The sequence below is a fragment of the Cenococcum geophilum genome (genome assembly GCF_001692895.1).
Source record: "Cenococcum geophilum 1.58 unplaced genomic scaffold K441scaffold_2, whole genome shotgun sequence".
Taxonomy (NCBI): domain Eukaryota; kingdom Fungi; phylum Ascomycota; class Dothideomycetes; order Gloniales; family Gloniaceae; genus Cenococcum; species Cenococcum geophilum.
The window spans coordinates 3,839,306-3,855,197 of record NW_027137560.1 but is presented as its reverse complement, the minus strand read 5'-3'; the positions used below and the strand labels follow the sequence as shown (position 1 = coordinate 3,855,197).

Here is a 15,892-nt window from a genome sequence, read left to right as displayed (position 1 = left end):
CACTATATTAGTAAACTTAAAATGGAATAGTTAACCTACAACCCCTACCTCCTATACAGCCTATTAAACGGCCTTAGTATTATTAGACTCTAAATAGACAATACCCTATTCTTAGCAGACCAGACCTTTACGGATACTAAAGAAACTAAACTATAAAAGGCTAAGTTCTTAGTAAAGCCGTAAGAGCAGTTAACTAAGCAAAATCCAATTAAGTTTAATAAAGGCCTAATTATATAAAAGGGCAACCTAATTAAGCTAACTTAGGAACGCCAAGCTTAAAACCTAAAGCCTATTATAGTAAAGCCTATAGACCTTACTAGCTCCTATAAAGAGACCTATAAAACCATAAATATAAAGGACTAATACGCTATATAGCGTGCAAGAGGCGCCTATATTGCCATAGTCTGCCAACCTAAATCTGCCTACAATTTATCCTTTATGGCCCAGGCAGTAGATCCGCAAGAAGAAAATATTAAGCAGCTTAATAAGCACATTTAATAGTAGATCAATAATGCGATAAAAGGACTTACTTTCGTACCACTAGACCTAAATTCCCTTAGCCTACTAGTATTTATAGACGCCTCCTTTGCTAATAATAGGGACCTATTATTACAAATTAGCTTTATAATTGTACTTACGGACCGTAATTAGGACGCAAATATACTATACTAGTCTTTAATTAAGTGTAAATAAGTAACCCGAAGTATACTAGCTTCTAAACTATATACACTAGCCTATGGCTTTAATATAGCAGCCGCAATCAAATTAACAGTCTAGAAGATCCTATAACTGGAGTAGTTACCCCTAATCTTATGCACCGATTTAAAGTCCCTCTACGACTGCTTAGTTAAGCTAGGTATAACATAAGAGAAGAGGCTTATAGTTGACCTAATGTGCTTACGTTAAGCCTATGAACGACGCGAGATTACAAAGGTTAAATAAATCAGCGGCGGAAATAACCTAGTAGACGCTATGACTAAGGCAAAGCCGTATTAAGCCCTTAAAACCCTAATCGACACGAATAAGCTTAACCTAGAAGTTATGGAATAGGTGGAACGAGACTAACGGAGCATCTATGGTACGTCTACGGCCCGTTGGAAGGCCGTACGACTTATACGGCCTATTATTCTGCCACGGTGGTCGAATTAACCAATCACGATTTTCTATCCCTGGGATAGAAAATCGCCATTAGCTCGCTTAGCACTAGCGCCTTAACGGCCCTTAAGATCTAACTTATGACTCGTCTACTGCCTGTTAAAAGGCCGTACGGTTCATTTTACGGACCGTAAGCAGAACTTACAGCCAGCTTGGGGCACCGTTTGGAAGGCAGCCTAGACGGCACCTCGGGGGAGATTTCCTATGTATTTTCCTTTATGTTTTATGGTTTTATTAAAGCAATTACGGAGGCTGTACATAGGTGGTTTTATTTTTCAAGTACCGCCAGTGTATAATTACAGCACCTGTTGTACCAACCGCGTGCTTACGCGTTCGGTATACCAGGTACGCGTTTACGCGTTCAGTGCACCAACCACTCGCTTACGCGTCTGGTGCACTTATAAAGCACTAACTAATTAGGGGGGAGGTGCATCAGTATATAGACCACGTAGTCTGCTTTATACAATCGACAGTTACTATTATCCAAAAGAGCATACGATACTATATATATTTCGTGCCCCTAGATCTGACTCACTCGTGCTATTAAGTTAGTACGAACAGCAAGATTTATATCTCCCAAATACCTTAGGTATTCTTTTATTTTTATTTAAGTTAGAATTACCCTAAAGAAAGTTAGTTTTATTAAAATATATAAGAAATAAACTAGATTTCTTATATCCTAAAAACCCTTTTTTATATACTATAGCTCCAGAATTAATTCCTAGGTAAAGTAAGAAATTAAATTACTAATATTAGAATTTTTAATAATATACTTCGTAATTATAGCTATAAGGAAGTTTCTTAACCTCCTTAGTACTATTAATCTTACCATTAGTAGGCATTTTCTAAAAAAATATTAAATTAGTTTTATTTATTAGAAAAATGGTAAAATTATATAGCATTTTAAATGTAATAAGTATAGCACCTAGGATCTACGTCTTTGTACCCCTAGAAACCAGCTTTAAAATATTAAAAAAACTAAGAAAAAATAGAATATTTCTTACCTTAATTTCTCCTTAAGGTCTTTATCTTGTTCTTCCTAGATAGAATTAGTATATTCTTAAAACTACTTAAAAAAAATATACCTTTAATAGCTTTCTAAATAACCATCTTTTTTAGTATACTGCCTTTTTAGTAGTAAGGATGGCAGTAGCATTAGCAGATTTAATACCCAAAATTTAAAATAATTCTTAGAAAAAATAAGAAGAAAAAAAAAATAGGCAAAACTATAAGTCTATTAAGTAAGAGGCTGTATATAGAATAATTCTTTCTAGCGAGAAAGAAAGCCTAAGATATCAGAAAATCCGATAATTAAGTTATTGCTATAGTAAAAAACCGAGAAAAAATTTCCTAAAAAAAATTAAAGTTATTAATTTAAAGCTAATATATTAGAATAATTAAGAAACTAATAAGCGATATAATATAAAACTAAGAAAGGAAAAAAGAGATCTTTATAAATTTAAAAATATAGTTTTAAAGGACTTTTTTTTCTAAAAATATATAAAAATCATATAACCTTAAAACTACTTACTTAGGAGGCATTTTTAAAGCTCTGGAAGAGTTAGTAGATTGGAAATCTAGTATATAAGTTAGTATATAACGTATATAGCTAATATAGAGCTCTAGCTTACTTAATTTTTGCTCATTAATTAAGCGTTAAGGTGTTTAAGATTGAAGAGCTTAATTGAGAGTGAAGTTATCTAGGGCGCCAAGACCTCGCGTATGCTAGGCCGTTTCGGGTCTGGCGCCCCCGACCGTCCGCGCCTGGACGGTTACCATCCAAGAAGAAGAGAAAGGAATAGCGCGAGAATCTTATAATTAAATAGTTAGTGGTCTTGGTGGTCAATGCGTGCGCACGTTCGCACGAGGTCTTCGACGAACTTCGGTTGAATTCGATTGATCTGGCAGAACTTGGCATTGCCTCTCCAGGAAGGTTTCATGCCGATCTTAAGGCTTAAAACTTTGCCATATACAATACCCCGCCGAATTCTGCGACTTCTGCATAATATACAGCTGCACCCGCATCAGCGAATACGGTTTTGAGAGAAAATCAATGCCATTTGGTCAGCGTCAATCACTAAAGCCCTGAAATTCCTCTTCGTCCTTCGCGGCTTGTTGTTTAACTTGTTGAATCAATCCCTGAAGCTCTCTTTCTTTCTCACGTTCTGCAGGAGTCATCTTCTGTAGTCGCTCATTCTCCCTTCTAGCCTTTTTCTTCTTTCTCCGTACCTCTCTCTCGGCTTTTTGGTCTTTCTTCTGACTCCAGGCATTGGCCTTTCTGTCTTTACTCATCCCAGCGGATACCTTTGAATTGGAGGCTACTTCACTCTTGGCCGCGTTATTCAACTCCTGCTTACGCAACTTTTCTCGTTGCTTATCTTTGTACGCGTAATTTTTGAAATCAATACCGACTCCTAGGCTCTTATCACCTTCCCACTTCTTAAGTTCAGGCATTTTGGGAAGCTTTAAGAGTCCCCATGCATGGCCTAATTCATCCCATTTCAAGTCTGTGACACGGAAAATACTACTTGCGGCGTGCTTGCTGTACGCCTGTACCCAGCTTACAAAGCCTCTTTGTGCTTTGTTATGCAACGCTCGATCCTGTCGTACGAGATTCCGAATCTGCTCTGTGGCCTTTTCGGCATCAAGATCAGATATTGATATTACTGGGTATGAGAGGGGCGTGATTGGTGTTTTTCGAACATTCAAAAAAGCAATGTAGTCTTCCTCACGCCCCGGAGTTAAAAAGGTGACCGCAAGTCCTTTCCTTCCAGCTCGACCGGCGCGACCACAACGGTGCAGGAAGGCTTTTGGGTCGCTTGGAGGATCCAGTTGAACGACCAAATCGATAGAAAAAATATCTAGCCCACGAGCAGCTACATCAGTCGTTACTAGAAATGCTGGCGTGATAGAATCCACGAACCGAGTGAAATTTTTCCGGCGAACTTGTGGAGGATGCTTTCCATGTAAAGGAACAATGGTAAAGCTAGGAAGGAGGGACGGGAGTATGTGTTGGAAATAGTCTACAGCGGCGCAAGTCGCAAGGTAAACGATGGACTTTTGAGGTGTAGGAGTCAGACTACCCAATAAAGACACAAGGGACGGAAGTTTGTGGGTTGGCGGCGTTAAGAGGTATGATAGTTGCAGACTCGCTGGAGTTCGCTTATCTGAGGCCCCTGAAGCTGATCTGACCTTGACTGCAATGCGAACCGGATTTCGGAGGCCAACACGCACAATCTGATCTACGGCTTCGCTAACGCTAGCGCTGAAAAGGCCCGTCCGCCGCTGCTTAGGTAGACGTTGTAGTATTTTCTGCAAATCATCCTTGAATCCCAGATCTAGGAGTCTGTCTGCCTCATCCATCACCAATACCTCGAAGGAGGACTGCGGACAATGCACGTGAGGCGAAGATAATAGCTCAAGAAGTCGACCAGGAGTAGCAATTAGCATATTCGGAGATGTCTTGAGGAAGGAGCTGAGGTCTTGAGCAGGAGTGGTCGTTCCTCCAAGAAGTAACTGCGGCACAATTTTCAGTGCCGAGGCTAGAAATTTAGGCGCAACTACAGCGTCCTCTCCAGTATCCATATTCACATCTTCATCTAGTGGTTTCAATGCTTCGGACGAGGGAGCGTGGAAGGCGAGTAGAGAGAGAAGGACGGAATGTATTTGCGTTGCTAGCTCCCTATGTTCGGTCAGATAACCAGGTTATGGCTTCATAGATAGCAATACTTCTAACCTTGTGGGAGATACAATAATTGCACCTACATGGTGCTTTTTTATGGGTTCTTCGAGGCGGAGGAGTCTTTCAACAACAGGAATGAGGAATGCGAGAGTCTTGCCACTGCCAGTCACCGCCTTGGAGAAAAGTCATTAGCTGCCCATGCACAAGCAAGCGTCTGAATTACCTCAACCACGACATCTTTGTGGCCCATGAACAGAGGGATAGTGCTAGCCTGCACCGGGGTCATTCGGGTGAAGCCCATAGTAGAGACGGCATCAAGGATCCATTCCGAGAGTGAAGGCGTAAGTGCTTCCCAGGCCCTTGAGGCGCCTTTTGGAGGGTCTAATTTCGGCTCCGGAGCCATGATAATTGGCGTATGAGGCATACATAGCTTTTTCGTAGTGTTGCACCGAGAAATAAATTTCTTATCGGATCGCTATCAGCACGTGGGCGCCTCGAAAAGCCCGATGTCTGTGCCTGGGGGCCTCGGGCTTGGCGGCGAGGGATGCTCTGAGACCATTCCCCTCCACAAAGCTTTTATTAAAAAAATTCGATTTTATCAGAAACATTACCTCTCTCTCACCTGTATATTCGCAAATTTGTCTAGTTTTGCTTACTAACTGGGCCCCGGCCAAGACGGAGAACGTGGCACGCGCGGTCCGGAGTGGCAGGCATAAAAAAATCGCCAGCCCAAGTCCAAGTTCATCATCACCCGCGTGGCCTCTCCCTTCACCACCCGCACCACCCACCACAAGGGGCGCTCTCCTCTCCACCTCCACTGTGGCCAATACTCTTTCAATAGACGATGCTGCACAACACGCTTCATCGTCCCTGACTCTGGCTCCCTCGCTCCCAATAAGTCGTTCGACATTTGACGCATCAGATGCATCCACTGTTGTAATCAATTTACAAGGCGCAGAATCATCTGTCGACCACAGCCTCCTCTCCCACGTCGCGTACTTCTGTTCGCGTGCGCGCTGCACACTTACTGGCTTCATCCGAACCCCTCCTCTCCCCTCCTTCACCGACTGCTGGCGGCAAGCCATGGCTTCCTCAGCCCAGTACGAAATACCGCGCACACCAAGAGTAATATCGCCCTCACCCACACCCTCAGAGACCGGCTCCAGAGATGGCTACTTTGGTCCCGTCACCCGGTCCGCTGCTCGCGCGAACCGGCGCGTAACTTCCCCGCCCCCGATCAGTGAGGATAGCTCGGGTTCAGACCCGGAGAAGCGTGCGCGAGCGCGGAGCAGGAGTCCAATACTCGAGGGTAGGAGGAGGCGCATGAGCGGGTTGACCGCTATGAACTCGAAATCAGGAACAGCTTCCAAGGCAGCCGGCAAAAAAGCAAATTTGAGTCTTACAAACAGCACCATAAATGGCCATCTTTCCCCCGCAGCTGCAAACAAGAATTACTGGCGGGAAATGAGCCGGAGCCCTAGCCCGCTTGGTTTAATCCCGATCCACCAGAAATGGCGGTCTTTCGTACGTGCACCCCGCCTTATTCCTCATATGAACGATAACTGATAAGAAATATAGATTCACCGCCATGAAATTCCCCGCAAGATCCTCCATGTCTCCATCGGCTTCCTAACGATATATTTATACTGCACTGGCACGCAAACGTCTCAAATTCATCCAGTGCTCTTTGCTCTCCTCGTTCCGATTGCGGCAACCGATGTCATCCGGCATCGGTACCCCTCAGTCAATCGCTTCTACATCCGATGCTTAGGCGCTTTCATGCGTGAATCCGAAGTTGATGGTTGGAACGGCGTAATTTCGTACCTTCTTGGTGCATGGATCGTCCTGCGTTTCGTCCCAAAAGATGTTGGCGTTATGAGCGTCCTCCTCCTCAGTTGGTGCGACACTGCAGCCTCGACTTTTGGGAGACTCTGGGGCCACCGCACATGGCGTGTGAGGCGCGGAAAGAGCTTAGCAGGCAGCATTGCTGCGTTAATCACTGGCGTAATCACTGCTGGTCTTTTCTGGGGATGGCTCGCACCACTTATGCCTACAAGCTACGATAGCGGACCTAATGTATTTGCCTTCCAGGGAATGCTGACACTGCCCACTCAAGTCCGTGGGCTCCTTGGCTGGTCAGAAGTGCAGAGTTCCATCACAGGCGTTGTTGCCCTCGGTACCATGAGCCTCTGGGCCGGAATCGTGGCCAGCGCAAGCGAGGCAATCGACTTCTTTGGCTGGGACGACAACCTCACTATTCCAGTTCTTTGCAGCGCCGGACTCTGGGGTTTCTTGAAGATATTTGGGTAGATCCCTACTGGACTTTTCGTTTCCATTCTCGGACAGAGTTTCATTAAGATTTTGATCGGATCGCCATTTCCACTATTGTTTCTTTTGTAAAAATCGGCGTTGGTGAGATGGGACGAGCTCATGTGTGGGGATTGGGGAATGGACAGGCTGGCGGGACGGGGACGGGCTTAGATTATTATTCTATCCTCACTTGCATGGTTATGTAGGCAGGGGACTGTTCCTTGGTATTCACTGTACGAATAGTTGATGGGTTTTCGTGAACGGCAGGTCGCCTTGCATATTAGCGCAGGAGACAAATATACTTCTAATCCGCCTACCGTCCAACCCATCGAATCAGTGATTATTCGAATTTTAATGAGCAGAGATGGTACACTACGGTGATTATCAGACCCTTTGTCTAGCCTGGGGTCTTACGTTATTTGCTTGGACCACTATATGCCCGTCTACAACAAAACTATTTGGCCAAATAATCAGCTTGTAATAGGCCGAGGCCTAGCTATTTCGTGCCTTCTTCCCGTCCCGAAAACAATACATATCGCGGGAGATATTCATTCAAATTGTGTGAAACAAGCACAGATAAAATAGCGGAAGGGTTTCTGACTGAGCTTCTAGCAACAAGACGTAAATAATGGAGACTTCCACGCCACAGTGCCCTGGTGATAATCTCCACAAGCTGACAAGGTAGACTACAAAGATTGGAAACCATGTTTGGTTCAAAGATTTAGAGAAGTTCGAGTGCATTGGCTTTCGTGCCGACGAATTGAGATGCATTTGATCAGGCTGACAGTTTTAGTCGTTTGTGTAAGTAATTATGTACACCATGGGTGAGCACCGTAGCTTTAGTGTTTAACGAGAGGATACCTTCCATATGTCACAAGCCGAGATATCTTCCCGCTATCCAATAGGAATTATGACTCTTCCACAGTGTAGATCTGGATGGCTATGCACTGGAAAAGGGTCTTTTATTAATGTAATAAAGGCCTCCTATGATATAGTTAATCAGTACTTTCACGCTCATCATAAGTGGTCCTGCCTGTAGTGCGGATGTGTTCCGCTGCTTAAACTATTTGCTTCCAGATAGAATAAAAGAAATAGGGTCCAAGGGCAAGCATCTTGTCTTGAACATAGTACTAGCCGGCCTTCCTCCATAATTTCTACCGTCAAAATTCAAAATATCTTAACAGAGGTTTAACTAAGAGAGAGTCTGTCCCAAAAAAATTGAGATACAGCTCAAGGGGAAAGGTAAGACCGCCAGAAATGGGGTATATCATCGCCCAATCTACAAAGCTCAATAAGATGCAGACCTACAGCGTTAGCCTAAGAGTAGTCATGGAAGCTGCTAATCAGATAGCCATGTAACCAATGATCGGATTGGAGCAATTTGGATAGGTTGTGGATATTCTTGAGCTATTTTAGACGGAAGAGACTAGCAGTATCAAAAATACGCATTACAAAAATGGAATTACAGCACAACTCTGCTTCACCTTGAGAGTGTTCTGTCTGAGGCTTGGTGGGAGGTTAGTGTCTGGAGGTGAGACCTCGCTTGAGCAATGGGCCCTCCTAAATTGCGTAGTTGATTACAGGCTACTGTATTCCGTGCTACATGGGTAAATTAGACTCTAGACACCAGCTTAGTTTCACATCTGCTAGGTCGATATGGGTTTAAAGATACACTCGCCGCCATGTGTTCGATTTTTAAGCGCTTTCCTTTCATTCTGTGCCAATGTATTCCCCTTGACGACGTAGCCATGAAAGTGATACTCCTATATTGAAAGTGATAATGAACCTAGTGGGCCAAATCTGAATGGCGTCTAAGATCGTATGCTATATATCCCACCGTATGTCAGGCATTCTGTACCGGAGTTTAGTCCTGATTTGATAGAGCTACCGTCACTGTGCAGGAGTAATATCCATGCTAGGCGTACAGTCGCCTTCCGAGACGATACTTAATCCGATGGTAGGGAGATGAAGCCCTAAAAAGCAGAACGAAAGTCAGCGTTGAACTGATTAGGGGTCTGAGGGCCGCTTCAATTCCTCTACATAGAGACGAACCCGCAAATGATGGGGTATCAGAGGAATTGGTAAGATATTCTCATTTACTATCAACAGACACAGTAGCTGACAAAATTTCCTGTCTTGCGACAATTATTCTCATTCATATAAAGCGTCGTAAGTCCATCTCTCCTGGAGCACGACCAGCATGCGTATCCAATCTTGCCATGATTTCCAAATGTAAACCACAAAGTCCTACCTCACATGATATTCGTAAAGTGAGAATTGAGAATCCAATCTCCTCCACAGAATTAGCATACATCAAACAACATTCAAGGGTATCAGGTGCAGTGCGAACGCTCATCATATCCAACATCAACACCGACACCGTCTCTGGAAATGCCATTACCAAACAACCAAAGCCCAACTCCAAATGCAATCTGATCCCTACAAACTTATTCTTCCCAAGGGAAATCGCGCTCATCGATCTTCGTGCAAGTTAAATACGGCAATCCGCCCCCGCTCCCCAAATCGAGTTCAAGAAAGTTACGCATGAGCGGCTTAACTACATCTCGCGCTAAGTTTTTAAGCTCGTCCATACGTCTCTCAAACCGCCTAAGATTGTCTCTGGTGTAGTTCTCCGGATTTATTCTTAAAAACCGCTTGAGCTCATCATGCTGCAAATACGAAGAGCCACCGGTACCCAGCAGCCGGAAAATCCGGCCTGTGTTCATCGTCATAGGTGGAGGTGGCGGAGGTGCTCCAGTGCTGTTCCTCGCCGGACTTTTCAAGATTGGCGCTGGAGGCGGAGTGGTGTTTTCTGCAAGCCACTGTCTAAACAAGGACATTGCCATCCAGTCGAGCCAGTTGTTGCTGGGTGTGACGCGCTCGCCTCGCGACGTGGTCAATGTGAGGCGGAAGAGTTTGCCTTCGATCTTCGACTTCAGCTCTTCAAGCTCGTCAACTTTGTCTTCGATAAGCTCCATGACCGATTCAGGGGTTTGACCACGAAGTTGATTGACCCCAGCAGGCCATTGCCCAACGACATGGATAAGAGCTTCAGAGAAGATAACTTTGCTGCGCGCTAGAAAACCAAGCTTCAGATAGCTTGGAGGGTACTTTGCGATCTGCTTGAACAGACGGCCTTGAAATCGTAAAAGGTGATGATCTACACGCGGTCCTATCACCTCTAGCGCATCGTACATATCAGCAAGCTGTAGCAAACTCTTACATTCCACGTAGGCGTTGGCAATATTTATGGGATCTAGAGCGGGTGGGTAATTATAGAAGACGCGGAACAGGTTATCGTAGTCTCGAAAGATGTCGTCCAAAGGGTCTTGGGATGTTTGGGGAATATTCAATGCCGAGAAGTTTGCCATGGAACGGAAGAAACCTGTTTGTGGTGTTGCTGGCTTGTTACGCACCGGTGGAGGTCCTTGCCCAGCGTCACCACCAAACAACGTGGTTGCTTCCTGAAAACAGTTAGATCTTCGGTCTGGGGCAAACCTCTCTAAAATCTGCAAGAAAACAAAGCGCATACTCACTTTCTGAATCAACATTGGAATTTCTTCCTCGCCCTGGCCCCAGTCTAGCTCATATCGCCACCTTTTATTATGCAGCTGGCTTCCACTTTCTGATATTCTGCCTAGGGTAGGCGGACTTTGGCTCTGCCCAGCACTTTCTGCTTGCGCCCTCGACCACTCTTCGCTCGTTCCTGCCTCAAAGAACCCCGAACATTGCGCTAATATCAGCCTGTGCAGTAGGTAGCGTTGTTCCTTCCTCCCCGATGCAATGACAATCTCGACGTCGCCTGTGTGCGTGAATACAGGAAACTCGTTTTGAGGCTGGTACGAAGATCCGCCAAAGTGCGATCGGTGCGGACGATGTCGTCGGACTGTTGAAGCGCGAGATGAAGCGACTGATGGCGGACGACGGATCGCAAGAGAACGCTCTGCGCCCCCCGAATCGGGGTAGGAAACCATTCGAGCCTCCGCAGAAGATTGAATGATTGCGGATGTGTTGATGCGTTGATGCGTTGACGGAGTCACAGCGAGCAATGGTAGATAACCGGCGGTGCGATTCGAGCAAGCCTGCGTTCTCGCGCGCAGAGAGCCCTTTTTCGAATGGCTAATTTTCGCGGTGGGAGGATTGAAGGAGGGCGCGTCGACAGGACAACAGCGTGCTGCGTGCTGTGTTGTTCGAAGGTCGACCTGCAGCTGTTCTGCAGGACCGTTAACTGGGATGTTGGGAGCTGGGTTCGCCCGACTCAGACCCGTATCGCACCCCGCAGCAACGAAGAGACTAAAAGCGGCCTCGTATCGATTAACTCGCTGCGGGTCGACTTTGAGGTCGAGGGACGGGAGAGAGTGTTTCAAGTGTTTCAAGGTCTGCGCAAAGAGGCAGAAGATGTGGGTTCCCTCGTTGCCCGTTGCCCTCCGCAGCTTGCAGCTTGGTCGCGCTTATGATGGTTGCTGGTTGGGTCTAGCCGTGGCCAATGGCCGCGTGTAGCCGCGCCAAGCTCAAAATCAGCCGGCGATGGCGAATAACTTCACGCCCTACACGGTCATGGGGATTGGCGGTCATTCGCGCATACATGCAGGTTCAAAAAAAGGGTGGGCAAGCCGTGAGCCTCGCTAGGAAAGCCTGCTATGTATGGCTACAAATAGCATCCTTATGTCCCTCCAGATTTGAGGCCTAACTCATCCAATATCCAATAACAGGGCTTTGCAGTGCGTGTAACACGATACCAGTCTGAGGTTCGCTAGAGAACGGTTGGCGAGCATAGACCGACTGCATATCTCAGGACAAGCCCAACCATTAGACTTGAAGCAGGTTTATATCTAATGGAGATCTCATGAGAATCCCAAGACATTACGCATTGAAAAAATTATTAAGACCGAATCTTTTTTTCTTTCTAGAGAATATCCAGGCTTATTTCTTTCTCTGGATTTTCTCCATTCCTCCCATCCATAGTCGCAGAACCTGTGGAATTGTGACCGACAGTTCGTCCTCATTCCAATGATTCTCCAAAATAGCAGCTAGCACTCTCGGTACAGCAAGCGCTGTTCCATTCAGAGTGTACGGAAATTCCAACCTACGACCAGCCTTCTCAAGGCGGGCTCTCGTGTGGAGTCTGCGGCTCTGGTAGTCTGTACACACCGAGGTTGAAGTGACCTCACCCCATCCCTCATCTTTCTCATAGCGTGATGGGAAATATGCTTCGATATCGCGTTTTCTTGTAGCGCTTGCTCCAAGATCCGTAGTAGGCATTTCGAGAATGCGGCAGTGTAGGCCCAGTGATTGAAGTATTTCGGACTGGATTGACAGCATCTCTTCGAACAGACTTTCGGAATTGTGAGCACTAGAGGCAGCGAAACCCCCGTATTCAGAATGATCAGGCAATATCCACGCAAACATCTCTACTTTGGTGAATTCGTGGACTCGGTATAGTCCTTTCGTATCCACACCACGTGCTCCAGCTTCCGCACGGTAACATCTGCTTACCCCAACAGCCTTCAACGGTAATTCGACATCTTCTATGATTTGATTGGCCTTCATTCCAGCAAGGGGTATTTCTGCAGTTCCAGCCAAGGCGAGGGATGGCTTCGATTTGTCCTTCTCCGCCTGTTCTAGTGTATATATTTGCTGCTCGCCATTTCGATCCCGGGGCTGAAACCCACAAGCAGCTGATATGTGGGAATAGACTATAGAAGGCGGTGACACGGTCATCCAGCCTCTCTTTCTTGCAACGCTTAGCGCATACTGTACTAGAGCTTGCTCGAGCATTGCTCCCTCATTCAACAAATAGTACCAACCCCATCCAGATGTAGAAGCTGCACCTGCAAAATCAAGTAAACCGAGCTCCGACCCTATGTGTACGTGTGATCGCCAGACACGGTCCGACGAGTCCGGTTCTGGTTCTGGGTGTTCGTTAATGTAGCCGACGATTTCAGGTGTATCACCGACTGGAGTATGTGTGCTGCTGAGATTCGGCAGATCCTGCGCCAAGTTCTCCATCTCTTCCTCTAGTGCCGCCTCCTGTTGCTCGATGACATTGAGCTCGGCTTTCAACACTTTAGCCTCGCTAAGCATTGTCGTTTTATCCATAGTAGGCTGTATGTCGCCTTCCGCATCGCCACTTCGCGATGCTGCATTTGCTAACTTTCGCCGTAGCGCGTTGTTCCGTTCTCGAAGACCCCTGGCGCTGCGCTGGAGAGCTTGCCGTTGATCGAACAGCTCAATGATCTTCCATGGTGCTTTACTTTGGGCTTTGTAGTTGCGATCGACACAGTTTTGGGAGTAGAGGCCTGGGTTCTGCCGGATATGTTTGATATCGATTACTGGCTTGGGAGCTGACGATGGTCTGATATAATTTCTTCGGTATGGGGTTTTGACAGGTCCGAGGTCAGCGACCCGTAGGACCCGTAGCCGACAAGACGAGCAATTGAAGAACGATCCAGTGTGGGGTTTCATTGTAACCCAGTTAGTCTTCCTAAGAAAGGGTTGCGAGTGCAAGGTGAAGGTATTTGCAATGTATGATGAGTTCCGGAACTTTCATAGCGACAAGCTTTGCCAAGTCAATCCACCCGATGCCCTGGGACCCCTGCTGCACGCGTCGCCACACGTTTGGCGCGTAACTACCTATGCGACCATCATCAATCCTCTCTTCATTCCTTCGACTCAGTAAAACATGCCCTCCGGTACATCCAAACGCTGCGCTGATTGGGATCCACTGCCTCCACCTGCAAAAGCCGCCCGTCGGATTATCTCTGATACCCCCGTTTCCTCTCGAAAACACGTTCACAAGCCGTGGAAACCGATTGTCAAGCATCGGAATCACCCAGACTGCGGTGTGGGCAGGAATTTTCATTCGGTTCCCTACCCACTTACTCTTCTTACCTATGGTTCATGGCATACTCTTCATAACCGACCCGACCCAAATATCAGCCACCAATTTCGATGCCCGCAATGCAGGAAAGATCGAGGGACACCATCTCCACATGCACACAAACTTTTCCTCGTCGCAGAACGACTTTCATGGGAAGATGATACTATTTCCACCCTTGAAAGAAACCAGAATGAGGAGTTAAATTGGGAAGTAAATTACCAATTGGGAATTCTTGAACCTACTATGGAGGATCCGGACCAAGTCCCTGGTGGGAAAAATAGCAGGGCCAATAAGTGGTACCCCTATGATAATCAGTTTGAAGTGGTTGCCGCAATGAAGCTTGTGGAAAAAGCCACCTCCCTGACAGAAGGTTCTTGGCGAGCGTGGGTGGATATGGTTGATTATCTGCCTAGTGAGCCTGACGAACTCCTAGGAAGCCATCGCGGTGGCCTTGGAGAAATTGTCGATCTCTTGCCTAAGGATCAATGCTTCAAAGGAAGAGATGTCAATACTCCTTCATCAACACCGAGGCGTATCTCGGAGAAATCACATGGTATCGCGTCCCATGATCTGGAGAACATCAGTCCTTCTCTTCTTCCAACTCCACCTTCATCATCGCCTATGTTTGCACAAGAAAAAGAGCCATTAAATACACCAATGACCCCTTTACCCACTACTAAAGAGGCGACTTTTGATTTTTCGAGAAACCATGATTGTGTAGTGGTGGAAACTCAGCGGACTGAAAGGAAGTGCGAAGGTGCATCTCGAGAACGTCAAAGTAAAATATATAGCACCTTGCAAGATTTCTATTCTCTTCTCGACAAAATTGAGAGGACATCGTTTGTAGGAGCACTGTTCTTGGAGGCATATGCGGAATACCTACATGATGATCTCTGTGGGGATTGTTGGTTCAAGCATAACATCGTTTTAGATGAGGGCTCTGTTATTGCTTGAAGCCCTTCTCGTCCCTAGAGATATTAATTATGAACGTGTCTTGTCCCCTTAGGTATGAATTCTTCCATAGTTAGACGATTTATTTGATAACCTTTCTCGTAGTGCGTCTTACATTGGCAAAGTCAAAGCTTTCAGCGTTACACTCTTGGAAGGTGTGCGGCTAATTCCAAGTTTTCTGTATTATTTACTATATTTTTTCTAAAAGTCTGCACTTTCTGTGCAGGAGCCTTTGCAACAGATACTAGTACTTTCCAAATTTGCTCTCACGCGTATTCTCGGCTCTTGGCACCCACGCAAGCGACACTTCCCCCCCGCCCTCCTTTCCTCTTCGCAGTAAGAGAGGTACAACGCGGTGCGATTCAGCAGTAAAGAATCTATCAAATTAACTTCACCACAACCAAAGATCACCCAGCATGTTCATATCCGATCTCAGCAAGTGGACGAAACCCAAGGCATTTACCGACAAAGGCTCTAAGTATATTGCCGATGTACTCTTCTCGGTCTTTATCGGCATTTCTTGGGGACTCCTGGATTGTTTCTTCAGGTTATCAGTTCGTGGTCCAGTGCCCATACGTTTCATATTTCAGGTCACTGCAGCCCTTAAGTACCTTTATTCCCATACCACTGACAGACCAAATTATCTAGATCCTCTCCAATTCGCAGAAAAAGGAGTAACGGCATACTCCTATCTCGCATCGATCACGGTCCTCAACGATACTAAAATGATATTTTCGTATGCCCTAGTACTCACGAAGACAATAATTCCTCTCATTTTCGTTGTGTGTTTTACTATGTTTATGGCGGTCGTGATGAATTCCGTATGGCAAGTTTTTTGGGCCTGCATTCCAGAAAGCTCTTTAAAAGCAAGACTCGGGCGTTTGATCTTTCACTGGAGAAGGTTGGACACACTG

General features: G+C 46.0%; 6 protein-coding genes across 6 annotated transcripts; 3 read left to right on the top strand and 3 right to left on the bottom strand.

Moving 5' to 3' along the window:
• Nucleotides 1-3,225: 3,225 nt before the first annotated feature.
• Nucleotides 3,226-5,240, bottom strand: K441DRAFT_533444 (ATP-dependent rRNA helicase spb4; the record flags this gene model as incomplete). Its single annotated transcript, XM_067642285.1, has 3 exons — nucleotides 3,226-4,837; nucleotides 4,892-5,010; nucleotides 5,061-5,240. 3 exons carry the CDS (start codon nucleotides 5,238-5,240, stop codon nucleotides 3,226-3,228), a joined length of 1,911 nt encoding a protein of 636 aa, XP_067509982.1.
• A 275-nt stretch (nucleotides 5,241-5,515) lies between these two features.
• Nucleotides 5,516-7,509, top strand: K441DRAFT_626142 (uncharacterized protein). Its single transcript, XM_067646120.1, has 2 exons — nucleotides 5,516-6,361; nucleotides 6,416-7,509. The coding sequence occupies exons 1-2, from the start codon at nucleotides 5,921-5,923 to the stop codon at nucleotides 7,145-7,147; spliced, it is 1,173 nt and encodes a 390-aa protein (XP_067509981.1). The 5' UTR covers nucleotides 5,516-5,920; the 3' UTR covers nucleotides 7,148-7,509.
• A 1,719-nt stretch (nucleotides 7,510-9,228) lies between these two features.
• Nucleotides 9,229-11,734, bottom strand: K441DRAFT_692306 (uncharacterized protein; the record flags this gene model as incomplete). Its single annotated transcript, XM_067652559.1, has 3 exons — nucleotides 9,229-10,611; nucleotides 10,684-11,526; nucleotides 11,699-11,734. 3 exons carry the CDS (start codon nucleotides 11,732-11,734, stop codon nucleotides 9,595-9,597), a joined length of 1,896 nt encoding a protein of 631 aa, XP_067509980.1. The 3' UTR covers nucleotides 9,229-9,594.
• A 25-nt stretch (nucleotides 11,735-11,759) lies between these two features.
• On the bottom strand, nucleotides 11,760-13,624 carry K441DRAFT_651405 (seryl-tRNA synthetase). The gene has a single exon (XM_067647187.1). It carries the CDS (start codon nucleotides 13,610-13,612, stop codon nucleotides 12,071-12,073), a length of 1,542 nt encoding a protein of 513 aa, XP_067509979.1. The 5' UTR covers nucleotides 13,613-13,624; the 3' UTR covers nucleotides 11,760-12,070.
• Nucleotides 13,625-13,721: 97 nt separating this feature from the next.
• K441DRAFT_102836 (uncharacterized protein) lies at nucleotides 13,722-15,338 on the top strand. Its single transcript, XM_067639915.1, has 2 exons — nucleotides 13,722-15,033; nucleotides 15,084-15,338. The coding sequence occupies exon 1, from the start codon at nucleotides 13,830-13,832 to the stop codon at nucleotides 14,979-14,981; it is 1,152 nt and encodes a 383-aa protein (XP_067509978.1). The 5' UTR covers nucleotides 13,722-13,829; the 3' UTR covers nucleotides 14,982-15,033; nucleotides 15,084-15,338.
• K441DRAFT_651404 (uncharacterized protein) lies at nucleotides 15,330-15,807 on the top strand. Its single transcript, XM_067647186.1, has 2 exons — nucleotides 15,330-15,568; nucleotides 15,627-15,807. Exons 1-2 carry the CDS (start codon nucleotides 15,395-15,397, stop codon nucleotides 15,654-15,656), a joined length of 204 nt encoding a protein of 67 aa, XP_067509977.1. The 5' UTR covers nucleotides 15,330-15,394; the 3' UTR covers nucleotides 15,657-15,807.
• Nucleotides 15,808-15,892: the final 85 nt, after the last annotated feature.

Bases quoted from the DNA above. Each gene is read 5' to 3' on its own strand.
- K441DRAFT_626142 (XM_067646120.1), top strand. From the start codon at position 5,921: ATGGCTTCCTCAGCCCAGTACGAAATACCGCGCACACCAAGAGTAATA. The intron at 6,362-6,415 runs GTACGTGCACCC...TAAGAAATATAG, and splicing joins ACCAGAAATGGCGGTCTTTC to ATTCACCGCCATGAAATTCC.
- K441DRAFT_651405 (XM_067647187.1), bottom strand. From the start codon at position 13,612: ATGAAACCCCACACTGGATCGTTCTTCAATTGCTCGTCTTGTCGGCTA.
- K441DRAFT_102836 (XM_067639915.1), top strand. From the start codon at position 13,830: ATGCCCTCCGGTACATCCAAACGCTGCGCTGATTGGGATCCACTGCCT.
- K441DRAFT_651404 (XM_067647186.1), top strand. From the start codon at position 15,395: ATGTTCATATCCGATCTCAGCAAGTGGACGAAACCCAAGGCATTTACC. The intron at 15,569-15,626 runs GTCACTGCAGCC...CAAATTATCTAG, and splicing joins CCATACGTTTCATATTTCAG to ATCCTCTCCAATTCGCAGAA.